The sequence below is a fragment of the Portunus trituberculatus genome, unplaced genomic scaffold (assembly GCF_017591435.1).
Source record: "Portunus trituberculatus isolate SZX2019 unplaced genomic scaffold, ASM1759143v1 PGA_scaffold_227__1_contigs__length_320803, whole genome shotgun sequence".
Lineage (NCBI taxonomy): Eukaryota > Metazoa > Arthropoda > Malacostraca > Decapoda > Portunidae > Portunus > Portunus trituberculatus.
In genome coordinates this window covers 238,113-252,684 of record NW_025541395.1, presented here as the reverse complement: position 1 = coordinate 252,684, position 14,572 = coordinate 238,113, and the positions used below count along the sequence as shown (strand labels likewise).

Genomic DNA, 14,572 nt, shown 5'->3' with positions numbered 1-14,572 from the left:
GGGGACGAGGTACCCCGTCCACGGCAGCCAGCGCTGCCTCCCATTGCAGTCCCAGTAGGTGGTTTCCCTTGCCCCTGGAGCCAACTTTTTTGTGTAGCTGTTTTTTTTATGAGAAAACACACAAAAAAAACATTCAGGTTCTCGTGAGGTGGCTGACCTGGCCCACGAGACGTCATCTTCAGGTCTGAGTAAGGAGGAGGATTCCCCTCCATAAGGGCCTCCAACAGCAGTCTCCTGTTCTGGAAGTTCTTTTGAGGGATGCATATCTGCTGCATATGACTCTCTTGTAATGGTAAATATTAATCCATCATTTTCCTATCATGCCTTGCACTCACTTCTCATCACTGTTTGAAAAAAATGGGTAAAGTAAAGGCAAGAAAAAGGGTAAATCTAGTGTCCCAAATAGCACACTCTTTAATGGGTAAATTGCACACAGTTTACCCTTTTGGAAAGGGATTACAAAATAATATTGAGTAAACATATAAGGATGATGATGATGATAGTGTAAGCTTACACAACTGCAATTTTTTTGGCCCACGACATTACGGTTCCTGGAACCTTTGGGCTTCCTTTGAAAATTACTTTTTCCCAAAACATTATTATTATTTTTTTTTTTTGGGTACTGGAGCCCAAACACCCAAAAACAATGAAAAAGGGCTTCAAATCCTGCACTAAATTTTGTGATCTTTGTCACAAAGATGGGCTCCCCGTTGATGAACACCTGAATGTCCGTCCTTCTGTGCCACCGACGTAGGTGATGGAGACTTGATCATCTGGGGAATGTAAAAAATGTTATTAGTATGTATACTTTTTTTACGTAACAAGGGTGTGGCCAAGGGAGAAATAAAAATGAAAGAAAAATCCTGCTGCTATGCCCATACCCTGCAGAAAGCGAAAGTCCAAGGAAAATCCAATTAGCAGAGCTGGTGTCTTGGTGTCCCTTTCATGAAAGATCTTAAGTCGTAAGGAGATGGAAATACAGACATAGGTAGAGAGTTTCAGAATTTACCAGTGAAAGGGATGATGGAGTGAAGATACTGGTTAACTCTTGCATTAGGGAGTTGGGCAGAGAAGCAATGAGAGGAAGCAAAGAGTCTAGTGCAGCGAGGCCACAGGAGGGGAGGATGCACGCATTAAGCAAGTTCAAAAAAGCAGTAACCATGAAAATAGCGATAAAAGATAGCTAAAGATGCAACACTGCGGCAGGAATAGAGAGATTGAAGACAGTCAGTTAGAGGAGGATTGTTGATGAGACGAAAGGAGAGCTGTGGGTGTGGAACCACCCCAAACATAAGATGTAGTAATAAAAAGATTGTGAACATCATGGAGATGGATGGCTGTGGTACCGTCTGAAAGCTGCCTCTCTATCATGGACATCACGAGAGCAGACTGAGTTAAACCAAGGTTTACGAGCTTTAAAAGTAGAGAAATAATGAGGAATGAATGCTTCCATGCCTGAGACAATCACCTCCACAGAACAAATCATGAGCATTTGGAATACTAGTTTGTCCGAAGTATGCAAAGATCAGTCACACAATGAACACAAAAAAAATAAATACTGCCCTGGGTCTCTAAGCTCCCCTCACACTATCCTAGTCATAATTTTATACATGGAAAAAAAATATATCAAGGTAAAAGAAATAAAACATACTTCAATGTTGTCCACGATCACCATTTCCTCATCCTCTCTGAAGAGTGATGGAATCATCTGGACAGCAAACAATAATCCATGTTCTGAAATATATATGCAACCATAAATATAATGGAAAAGTAATTATATATATATATATATATATATATATATATATATATATATATATATATATATATATATATATATATATATATATATATATATATATATATATATATATATATATATATATATATATATATATATATATATATATATATACATTATGTGAATTATATATACATGCCACTTCTACATCCCTCCATTACCTTTCCTCTCTTCTCCATTCAGAGTGTTGTTCAGGTTTTCCATGCACCTGCTGTAAAACTTGTTGAAATTTTTGCACCGTTGCTTGGTGAATTTCATTAGATGAATGAGGGAAGTATGTAGTTTATCCCACATTTCATCTGGGGTACCAATATCTTCATTCTTGGCCTCAATTGACAGCTGCAAAGACCAAAGACTTCTTAATAACACACGTAATAAATCTGATTATATATTTCTTGCATCAATTCATAGATGTGACTTCTATGTTTTACATGTTTTGTAAAATGGTTAATTGGTCACTGGTCAGCTTCACAATAAAATTGAAATGAATATTGTGTGGGGGAAAAAAAAAATAAAAGCATAAAGAACTTACAAAGTTCCTGTGCCGTAATGTTGGAAATTCCTCAAGAATTTCTGACACCGAAACCTCCGGGTTGTATCTCCTCCGTTGTCTGTACGAGGTATGTTCTCTCCATTTTCCGCTGGCACAGCTGGAAGTCCGGACTACTTTTCCTCATCGTCTCCTGCAGAATATTTAGGTGAATCTTGATGACAGCTTCTGAAATAAGGAAGCCATGAGTGATTTTCAAGAGTAACCTGGACGAAACCCTACCAGGCTTGGTAAATTCGCGTCCGTTACACAACTGCTGTCTATTTCACTAGTTTTTTTTTTTTTTATGCTGAATGCGTTTTTCAAGCTACATATATAACAGCCAACGTTTCCTAGCACAGCATGGGCACCCAGAAAACACAAGAGGGTACTTACAAAAAGAGCAGGGGCGATGTGTAGCGGTATAAGTCTTCACAAGGGGCTGACAACGTCCAACACGTGCCGGGAAGGCGGGAGCTTCGTGATTTCAGGGTTTGGCGGGCGTCTTCTTCCTCACAGAGCCGGTCGACACGCGCGCAGCGGAATCCGCGACGCATAAACACGAAAATTATATATATATATATATATATATATATATATATATATATATATATATATATATATATATATATATATATATATATATATATATATATGCCACCAACTTGTTTTATTAAATAACTGCTTCATTTTTCTTAAGAAACATATGTAAATTTGCGGAATTATCAATTTGTATGTCATATTTATGACGTAAACCCTGTTTTACAAAGAAAAGAACACCTAAATAAATGGTGCATTGAAAATTAATGTGGAAATGAAAAGGTAATTTACAAAGGGTTTATTATGAAAAAGATTTACCCTTAAAGAAAGGGTAACGTATGGGGAAAACGTAAATTATACACCCAATTTACCTATTTCACCAAGTTTACCTTGGCCTCATAGAAATTTACCCTTATCTTACCCCATATTTTTTTTACAATGAAGGCGTATGGTACGGTTGTTCGCATTCGACTGGATATGATAAAGACTTTCTTTCTAACTGCTGCTATGTGACGTTTATGTCATGTGATGAAGCCCGTTTAGCTTATGAACATGTAGCATCTCTGCCCCTCGCCGGCCATGGCTTTAAAAATGAATTTCTCCAGTCACATAATATTTCAGACGGTGACATGGATTACATCCCAAAAGTTTTTGTAAAGTATTTAGTTGTGGAATTTTACTCACGACTGCCCACCGTCGCCCTTCGTTTGACTAAAATTCCCACACCTAGTGACTTTGGGCCTGGAACACCATCTTCACTTTGGGAATGCGTAGAGGGTGTCCACTCTGTTAAGTCGCTTGAACTCACTGTAAACAGGGAATGAGACAGTGTAACTTATTCCCTAGTTTCCGTATTTCGACACCTGTAACAACATGTAACACTAGTACAAGAGTTCAAACTTCTTACTTTAATTGTTGGTTCGTCACACGTCGTAACGCCGACCTAAGTGTTACCCTATCCTACCTCTGGCCAGGGGTAAAACTACGGGCACTTAACTTAGGTAAGCGAAGCTCTTGTCGTTCGCCCACTTGTATGTTGGTGTGACTTGTGGCCCACTTGTATGTTGGTGTGACTTGTGGGTAAGTATGGAAGTTCTTGTTTCTCCCGTCTTGCCTTATTTCTTGCTATAATTCTTGTAATGTTCGTACACACTGAGGGTCCGGCAACTAACCCGACCTTTCCTGGCTGCCGTGAAGGTTCCGCTCTCGAATCCTCGAACCAGGTGAGCCTGAATACGAACCTAATCTAAAACTGTTGCTCACTGAACCGAATCAGTGACTTCGTGGTTTTAACTGATTCAACTAGTAATATTATGATTATTTTATACCTTGTTTCGTATAAATATTTTAATTTGTTACGTAACCGAAACCCTGTTAACCCAAACCATATACTTCTAACCCAAAAGCAAATAAAGTATGTACATACACCAGTATAAATCATTGAGAATTATCACTGTGGGACAAATTCCCACATCCTGGGGGGCCCTGAAATTTAATTGAACATGTTCAATGTTCTCAATTTCTTGCCAACAGAAGTGGTTGCATTTTTTTATGTACATCCTAATCCTCCACTTCTGTCTTGGTGTGATGACTGGAGTCATGCCACTGAGCCCGTGCTTTTAATGCAGCTTGGCGTTTGGGTCGCCGCTCTGTCGGAGTGTTTATAGTCTTATCCTCTGGCATGTCACTACTTATTTCTAATGGAATCAACTTCTCAATTGTTCTAAGAGTAACATTCCCTTTTGACAGAACCTTGATGACTCTGACTGTACCATTCTTATCAGGAAGTAATGAAACAATCCTTCCTAATGGCCATGACGTCCGTGGGCCATCACAATCTATGAGAACAATATCCCCAGGTTGTATTCGGCACTCTACTGAAGCTGTGCCACCACCGTAATGATGTTCTCTGAGAGAAGTTAAGTAATCTTGTTGCCAAATTCGATTCCACTGCTTTAAGATTTTGTTGAGCTGATGGAACCGCGAAGTTAACTCCTTCATACCTGGCATTTTCATACTGAGAGAAAAATCTGGATCAGCTTGGTACTCTCTGGTTATGATAGGTGGTATTGCTTCTATGAGAGCTCCATGGAGTAAGTGATTAGGCGTTAAAGCTTCAGGTTCATCAAGAGACTCTTGAACGTATGTAAGAGGGCGGTTATTTATCCTGGCTTCAATCTCTGTTAATAAAGTACGGAGTTCATCAACGGTTATTCTTTTGTTATGCAAGCTTTTACGAAGACACTTCTTCACGATCCCAACCATTCTTTCATAAAAGCCACCTTGCCACGGGGCTCCTGGTGGGATGAACTTCCATTCGCATCTTCGGGTCTTGAAGAACTCTTTTACTTCATCTTGACAAAGGTAGTTTCTTAGGAAACCTTCAGATGCGCGAAAATTTGATCCGTTGTCAGAAATTACTAACTCAGGACAAGATCTTCTTCCAGCAAATCTTCTAAAGGCTCTTAAAAATGTGTTAGCTGTCATATCTGTAACCAGTTCTAAATGAACCGCTCTTGTTGTGGCACAAGTGAATAAGCATATATATACTTTCATCGACTGATTCCCATCCTCATTGCCTGGATTTGTAATTTGTAAAGGACCAGTATAATCCACTCCCACAACTCTAAATGGCTTGGTTTGTTGAAGTTCTCGTGGCAAGGGTGGAGGTCCTGGGTACTGAAGCGGTCTTGCATCATACCGGCGACAGATTACACATTTCCTTATCATGGATTTTATAATCTGTCTTGCCTTGGGTATCCAAAAACCTTTCCTTATATGAATGAGTGTATCTGCTATCCCCCCGTGCAATGTGTTCTGATGGGCATCTAAGAGAACTAAGTTCGTAAACCAATGATTTTTAGGCAACAAAATGGGATGTTTACTACCATAGCTTAAGGGGCTGTTGTGCAGTCTCCCTTGACACCTTATTAACATATCTTTATCAAGGAATAACCCTAACTGATTAATCAGTCTACATCCGAGGGTCTTTGTAGACAGCTCAGAAATAGACTGTTTGTTGTTTTTGTTGCCACCAACCGTGGGGGTCTTTGTAGACAACTCCATAGTGGGGGTTTAATTTTTCTTTGCTCTGAGGGTCTCTTTAGACAACTCAGATTGGTGTAATTTGTTATTGTCATTACTAGATAAATACCTCAGTACCTTTAGTTCGCCATGGTAAATTTCACTTTGTACTCTTTGTATCCAATAAGTGGTAGGAGTCATGGTGTTAATTCTTTTGTTCCATCCTCTCCTTGTCATTATGCTTTTTATGAATTTTAACACATTGTTAGTTACTCTTAGTAACTTCCCAAGTGATGAATATTTTTCAGCATCTACAAGTACACTACCTTGATCACTGTCTTCCACCATAACCTTGACACTACTACTGGTAACACCAGCTACAGTGCATGACTTTTGCTTTGGCCATTGCTGTTTATCTGTAAGCCATTCTGGGCCATGATACCAGAGACTGTTCTTAGTTAACTGTTTTAGTGAAGCTCCTCTGCTGAGAAGATCGGCAGGGTTGCACTTGGTTTCAACATGTAAGAAGGTGAAATCCTTTCCAGACTCGCGGATTTCTGCTACTCGATTCTTAACGTAAGGCAGATTTGAATTATCATTTCTGATCCACTGAAGTGCTACTTCGTTATCTGACCAAATCATTGTTTCAGTGATACATAATTGATCCAGTGTTTGATGAATGTAAGAACCGAGTCTACTACCAATTGCCAAAGCTGTTAGCTCTAGCTGTGGTATGGTTCTACCTTTCAGCGGAGCGACTCGTGCTTTGCTCGTGAGTAGAAGTGACCTATCTGTAATGATATAGGCAACAGCACCATATGCTTTAAGTGAAGCGTCACAGAATATATGCAATGAACAAGTTCCCGTGTTACTCGCTACTGATCGTGGAAAATTAATTGTATGTAATTGTTCATATTCACCTGCTAAACATTTCCATTGTTCTACATAAGAATCTGGCAATGAGTCATCCCATCCTACCTGTAATTTCCAGGCTTCTTGGAGTAACATTTTTCCCCTTATGGAAACAGGTGAAAATAATCCTAAGGGATCAAAGAGTTTACTCACTTTGGCGAGTAAATTTCTCTTTGTCAAGGCATCTTGTGTTGAATATTTGACAGGCTTTACTGCTATATTATCCTCTTCTAGGTTCCACTGAATTCCTAACACTGTCGTCGTGCGAGGCACAGAATAGTCAGGAAAATCCTTTTATTTTCTCTTGTAATGTTGAATTATTTGTAGTCCATTGCCTTAAAGGCATGTTAGCTAAATGTAACTCTTTGTTAGCCTCATTATATATGGTAAGAAGTGAATTTTCATCAGATATGGTTCCTTGAAAATTGTCCACGTAAAAGTTTGATGCTAGTAATTCCTTAATAGGACTAGATGAATTTCTCAGGTGATAATCAATGGTAGCTTGCAACAGAAATGGAGAGCTGGTTGCTCCAAATAGTACAGACCTAAATCTGTACGTCTTAACTGGACTGTTTAGGGTTTTCGGATCTGATAACCAAAGAAATCGTGTATAATCTCGATCGTCTTTTTCTAAACCAATCCTTAGGAATGCCTTGGAAATATCTGCCGTGTAAGCAAACTTATTTGTCCTATAGGACAGCAGAACATCCACTAACTTTTTAGTTAATGTCGGTCCTGTCATCAAACAATCATTGAGTGAAGGGGCTCCTGCAGTTTCTCTGGCGCTACAGTTTAAGACTATCCTTAAAGGCGTAGTACTAGACTCCTTGTATACTGCATGATGAGGTAAATAGTGAGTTCTATCACTAGGTTGAGCATCTGTAACTTCCTCTATAAATTTTGACTTCAGTTGTTCAGTTATTACCTCATGATAGGTTTCTACCTGGTTCTTTTTCGTAAGTTCCTTCACTATGGAATACATTTGTGCCAAGGATCTGTTATAGTTATTAGGCAGCTCAGGTTTATCTACCTTCCAGGGCAGTCTAACCCAGTATTGCCCACCATCATACCTTACGGTGTCCAGGTATTCTTGATAAGAAATTTGGTCATTTGGAGATGGTTTGGTGGGATTAATACCTATGGCATCCAAATCCCAGAGTTTATGAACTGAGTTCTGATCATCCTCCAGTTGTGTTTCTACATCAACTAAAGGGTTCACATGACTTGTTATTTTCATTACTATTACTGACTCAGGTATTATAACCTGTGTGGAGTTTGAGTTGTCCGCAGAACAGTAGCTGCTAGGTATTTTTCCTGTGATAATGTATCCAGCAGGGGATTGTAACAGATTGACACCCATTTTAACTGTATGGTGTGATATGAAGTCAAAGTAGTGATCAGCTCCAATTAATATATCAACAGGTCCTAATTTATCATTTTGTACCAGCGGAGAGGCTAATTTAATCCTCTGACTGGCCAGTAATCTGGTAACACTCGTCAGACCAGCAGTCAAGATAGTTTCAGGCAGCTCGTCAACCACAAGTGCTGTAATTCTTTTCCTCCTGTTACCCATCCTGATCACAGGTTTCACTATCTGGAAATCTTGTGTCGTTTCCTTGCTCATGAATCCCTTCACAGTCAATTTTCTAGTTGATTTAATGGACATACCCGTTTTTTGCACAATACTTCTAGTGATAAAGGTCTTCTGTGAGCCTTGGTCAAAGAAAAGATTTACTCTGCTTCTGTCATCATCTAGTGCGGCTTCAGCTATGGCAAGAGCTACTCCGGAAGGTTGAGAAGTAGTTGATACATTGACATGATTTACATTAGCTGACTCTGAACCACTTTGCTGTGACTTCAGTCCGCTAGTCTGAGTGGCGTCTGCATTGTAAGATTTATCATACGTTTTACATAATACAGTATGGTGATTACCCCTTTGGCATCTTCGGCATCCTTGCAAATTTACATTGCAAAACTTCACATGGTGTTTGCCCATGCATCGATGACAGAGTCTAAGCTCCTTTAATCTCAGGATTCTTTCATTACCTGAACTGTACTTACTGCAGAATGATGACTTGTGATCTAAGCCACAGAATATACATTTATCATCTAATGTTGACTTCATCTTCTTTCCTTGGGCGTTAGTTGTAAAATATGTTCCAATCTGATTTGACTTTGGGCGATCTGACGTTACACTGTGTCCCTCTGCCCGTGTTGACTTGTTCGATTTGTGTTGTGTTTCAATCTCCATGTGTAAAATAAGATCTCTAATGCCTTCATTTAATTCTTGAAGATCAAAGAAATTTTTCTCATATTTCAAGTACAACTGCCTTATTGTGGTAGTGTGTAGCTTGTGTTGGAAGAGAGAAGCGATGATCCACTCACAGCTAGAGTAGTCATGCTTATTTGCCAAACTTCTTGTCAAATTCAGCAGACTAACTCTAAATTTCTCAAGATCGGCTCGGTTGTGTCTGGGATGTTCTAGGTTCACGATGTTCTGGAGAAGGCAGTGTTTTATTTTCTCCTCGTCTCCATACGTTTCTTTAAGTGTGTCAAGGGCACTCTGGTAATTAGCCGATATCGAACTGTAACCTTTGACCAAGTCAAATGCACGGCCCTTTAACTGTGTTTTTAGATACTGCAGTTTGGTGACTGGTTCTAGGTCAGATCTACTGCCTACTTGCGCTTCAAACTGATCTATGAATGCCTCATATTCTGTTAATTCACCTGAAAATATAGGTAACTGTATGGTAGGAAGTTTTGGTTTAGTGGACGTAACAGTAGCAGTGTTCTGAGCACCTGATCCTTGTCCGCTCGTTGAGATGGCTTGGTTTACCAGGAGTCTCACTCTTGCTATATGATGTTGATAGTTTTTGTGTAGATCATAATAATCTTTTTGTAGTTCTTCAATCTCATCCTCGGTTTCATCAGATTCAAGCAAAAGTCCCTCTACTGTCGTGGAAGCTTGTTCATATTGCTCCCATCTAGTCGTTAGGGTTTTAATAGTGGCTTGTAACTCGACCGCATCCAAGTCCTTTGCTTAACTAGAGTTTCAGCGTTGTTAGTGGCACGAGTAAGATGACCTTTAAATGCCTTGAGAGATCGTTTTGCCTTTGTCAAATCCATGACGGCTAAAGATGACTAATTATTTATGAAATACTGGATAACTCTTCTGAATTTCCGACGAAGATGAGCTTTCGTCTCATCAAAATGAACACCGTCCACTACACCACGCTGAAATGGTTTGGCACCAACACTAAGGAACTGAACATATGACTTATTCTTGTATTTCCTTTTAAGTCTGTTATTTATATTATTGGCCACTTTGTTGTACTGAGAGCTTGTAACATTGAATCTATTCCCCGTAGGTGGATCTCGATGTTCTATCAAGACTACAGCAATGTGGGAATGACAACAGTCATGAATTTGCTCAACTACTGTCTCAATATTGCTTGCGATGTCACGAGGAACGCAACCATCATATATATCATTCCCTCCAAGGAAAAGAATAGTAAACTCATGAGGCCAAGTTAGCACCTCTGATAATCTGTTGAATGAAAAAGATGAAGCTTTAGCTCCAGGAGACCGAAAGATCCTTATTGTTGCTCCATCAACCGAACCTATATTACGTGGAACTAAACTGTGTCCCACAATAGCTACAGATTCCTTTATATTCATTTGCTTGTCGTAAGATAAGGTACCGTTAAAGTAAAGGCAAGATACGGTGAAAAAAATATTCAAGTGAGGATTCAACTCTTCAGGGGCGACTGTAACGAGAACACTTGTAATACGTAACTACGTTATTGACGTGATCCGGTTCGAAGGACCAAGCTGTGGAAATTATACTCACGACTGCCCACCGTCGCCCTTCGTTTGACTAAGATTCCCACACCTAGTGACTTCGGGCCTGGAACACCATCTTCGCGTTGGGAATGCGTAGAGGGTGTCCACTCTGTTACGTCGTTTGAACTCACTGTAAACAGGGAATGAGACAGTGTAACTTATTCCCTAGTTTTCATATTTCCACCTGTAACAACATGTAACACTAGCACAAGAGTTCAAACTTCTTACTTTAATTGTTGGTTCGTCACACGTCGTAACGCCGACCTAAGTGTTACCCTATCCTACCTCTGGCCAGGGGTAAAACTACGGGCACTTAACTTAGGTAAGCGAAGCTCTTGTTGTTCGCCCACTTGTATGTTGGTGTGACTTGTGGGTAAGTATGGAAGTTCTTGTTTCTCCCGTCTTGCCTTATTTCTTGCTATAATTCTTGTATTGTTCGTACACACTGAGGGTCCGGCAACAACTAACTCCGACCTTTCCTGGCTGCCGTGAAGGTTCCGCTCTCGAATCCTCGAACCAGGTGAGCCTGAATACGAACCTAATCTAAAACTGTTGCTCACTGAACCGAATCAGTGACTTCGTGGTTTTAACTGATTAAACTAGTAATATTATGATTATTTTATACCTTGTTTCGTATAAATATTTTAATTTGGAACACCTTACGTAACCGAAACCCTGTTAACCCAAACCATATACTTCTAACCCAAATTACCATCACTCCCTCCTCCATCTCTTACTCTTTGTTTCGTACCATCTACTTCTTCCTCCTCCTCCTCCTCCTTGCTTAATTTTCACCGCCATCACCAACGCTCGTCCTTACAATCGCCTCTTCAGGCAGACAAACACTTTTTCCCTTCGCTTCCTTTCTTCTACAGTATGGTCTACTGTTGATATTGATCATTATTTTCATCTTGCCTTGTTTCCCTTCTTCATATTCTTTCTCCTTCTCCTTATCTTCATCGTCTTCCTCCTCCTACCCTTCCTCTTGCTCCTCCTCCTCCTCCTACTCCTCCTCATCCCTCTCCTCTTCTTCTTCTTCACTTTCTCCTCCTCCTCCTCCTCCTCCTCCTCCTCCTCCTCCTCCTCCTCTTCCTCTTCCTCCTTTTCTTCTTCTTCTCCTTCTCCTTTCCTCCTCCTCCAACCACCACAGTGTTGCCATAACACATCCTCAACTAGTCATCCTCTTCGACTCTGCATTCGGAATATTTCCCGCTGATATCCCCACGTGACGCGAATATAATAAAAAAAAAAAATATGTAAGAAGGAATCGGTTATTGGAACCTTTCCCTTTTTACTTTTACTTTCCAGGCAAGTTTATGATGCAGCAGCGACAGCAGTGAATGTTTGATGCGGCGCTGAAGAAAGTGGCGCTGTAACAGAGCCAATTGAATATTATTCCCACCCGAACCATTGATCAATTCTGACGACGCGGTGCATCATGAGAGGTGGTCGTCTCCACGCACTGCTTCACGCTGGCCACACTCAACTCATGTCCAGAATAACGTGTGGCTGCCGGGAGGAAAATATGAACAGGGTGGTATACACAAGACATCAGTATATAGTGTAATGCAATATTTGCTTTGGCTGCACGTTACTCCCTCTCAATTGTTTTTTTTTTCCACTGGATGACTTGTATTATATCACTCTCCATCCCTTTGTGTATGTGTGTGTGTGTGTGTGTGTGTGTGTGTGTGTGTGTGTGTGTGTGTGTGTGTGTGTGTGTGTGTGTGTGTGTGTGCAAGCCCCCAAAATTCGGCGAGGACAGCGCATGCATGCATTGTGACGTGATGCAAGTCTCCATTATCAGGATAGTGAAAGGTGAGGCAGTAAATCTTTTATATCCATCACAAAAATAATACTTCAAATTAATGGTGCGAAAATATATCGTCACTCTTCCTTTTAATCGCTGGCCGGACACCACATTACAGTGCAGGATTAGCAAAAAATGGACAGAAGTTCTTGAAGATAGGAACACACTCCTTCCTCTAAGCAAACATTTCCACGCTAACAAATATTCTCTCTCTCTCTCTCTCTCTCTCTCTCTCTCTCTCTCTCTCTCTCTCTCTTTTTATTTAAACATTATCTTACACTTATAAATTTTACAATAAATCAGGTACAGAAGGAGATTTAGACATAAAGCTCCTTGTGTTGGCAAGGAACTATTCTAAACGTCTTTTTTCTCGTTAGTATATTGTTTTGACACCTCACTCACTGCACTACACTTCACAGCACTAGCCGGGCAGGGAGAGCGCTTCTCCAGACATTGGCGGCCACTTTTGTCTGCTGAGTTGATAGTCCCGCTACCTCAGCAAGCGTGGCCACCGTGAACTGATTCTCTGAATGTTCGCTGGTGTTGTGAGGAGCGGGAGAGAAGCACCAGTACCTGCTGGTCCCCATCCGCTGCTTGCCTCGTATTTCTCCCGGGTGGGTGTGGCGGCAACTCTCCTCCCCTCCGCTTCCTTATCTTCAGAAAAAGAAAGCAAAGCACCAGTAACCTTGGTCCATGGCACAAAAGTCCTGCCGGTGACCGTAAGTCAGACACTCATAATCTCTCTCCTGGTGAACGCGCCTCCTGCCGTGCTGATAGCACGCGGCACACGTGAACGCGCCGCGCCCTTCACACACAGGAACAGGAAGGGAGCCTTGCCCAATGAAGGACTGATGGAAACACCTCCACTACAGGAACTCGGATGGCACGAACACTCTCCAAGCCGCACTACTTGTTATTTGTGGTGGTTTTAAAATATGTGAGACGGAAACTGTCACAAACACGAGTGACGCATCTGTCGTCTGTGCCTCACGAGAACACCGCTTTAATGGAGAGGGACTGTACCACTGCTAGAGACCAGGGAGGCGTGTGGCGGCTGGCAGGCCCGCCAAGCCAGTAGCAGCCACGGGCCGGGCCGTCTTTTCCCTCTGAAGCATTCAAGTAATATTATATCATTATTATCCTTACAGCACCATGTGTAGGGTCGGTCTCTCTCTCTCTCTCTAATAACAATATTAGAAATAATAATAATAATAATGATAATAACAACAATAATAATAACAACAATACAAACAATAACAATACTAATAATAACTATTGTAGTGAAGATGGCAATGGCTTCAGTAATAATCATATTCCATTGCGACAACATTGCTACAGGTGTGGAGGGGGGAAATTAGATGTAGGCACCGGAACGGCGGTCATATGGCGCCGCATCAAACTATTAATAAAAACAAAACAGGTTTAAAACAAACCGTAAAACAAATAAAAGCACGTAATAACGATAAAATTAATGATAATAAAAACAAAAAACTACAATAAAATACATAAAATATTAAAATACATATAATAAAATGAAATAAAATTCGCAGATTTCGGAGAAGGCCAGCTTCTCCCCAGAAAAATAAAAGCGTCATGGCTTCTGGTCAGGCATTCTGGTCGAAGGACCTTTGAGATATAATATAACACTCTACCAACAGGTGCCGCACCAAGCAGTCATCACAGTAAGTCTGAGGGTCCCTGGTCAGGAGGTACCTTTGTGTAAGGTACGTGTGACCTATACGAAGTCGCGCCAATAAAGTCTGTGCACGGCGATCCCGGACATGAGTGTATGTCCACTGAGGGAGTGTGAAAGTAATTATCTCTCCCATTTTCGAGGTTGTGACCCCCGTTAGCCATCTCCTCTGCCAAATTACTGCAATCGCCACACGGATTGCATGAAATACATCTAGAAACGGAACAGGGGAAGGAGATGGAGCGCGACTTGCTGCCTCTTTAGCGAGGCGGTCTGCGTGTTCATTCCCTGGAACACCAACGTGACCAGGGACCCAACAGAACCCAACACGATATCCTCGTTGTGTTAGAAGATATAGCAACTCTAGGGCTGATGAAACAAAAGGGTTAAAGGATAAAGTGCAAGAGAGACAAGTAAGAG

At 40.9% G+C, this 14,572-nt stretch overlaps 1 protein-coding gene across 1 annotated transcript; it reads right to left on the bottom strand.

Annotated features, from left to right (window-relative positions):
• Window positions 1–426: 426 nt before the first annotated feature.
• LOC123500425 lies at window positions 427–2,478 on the bottom strand. The gene is made up of 4 exons (XM_045249145.1): window positions 2,380–2,478; window positions 1,963–2,140; window positions 1,652–1,734; window positions 427–773 (listed from the first exon to the last, which is right to left on the bottom strand). Exons 1-4 carry the CDS (start codon window positions 2,476–2,478, stop codon window positions 672–674), a joined length of 462 nt encoding a protein of 153 aa, XP_045105080.1. The 3' UTR covers window positions 427–671.
• Between the last annotated feature and the right edge of the window lie 12,094 nt (window positions 2,479–14,572).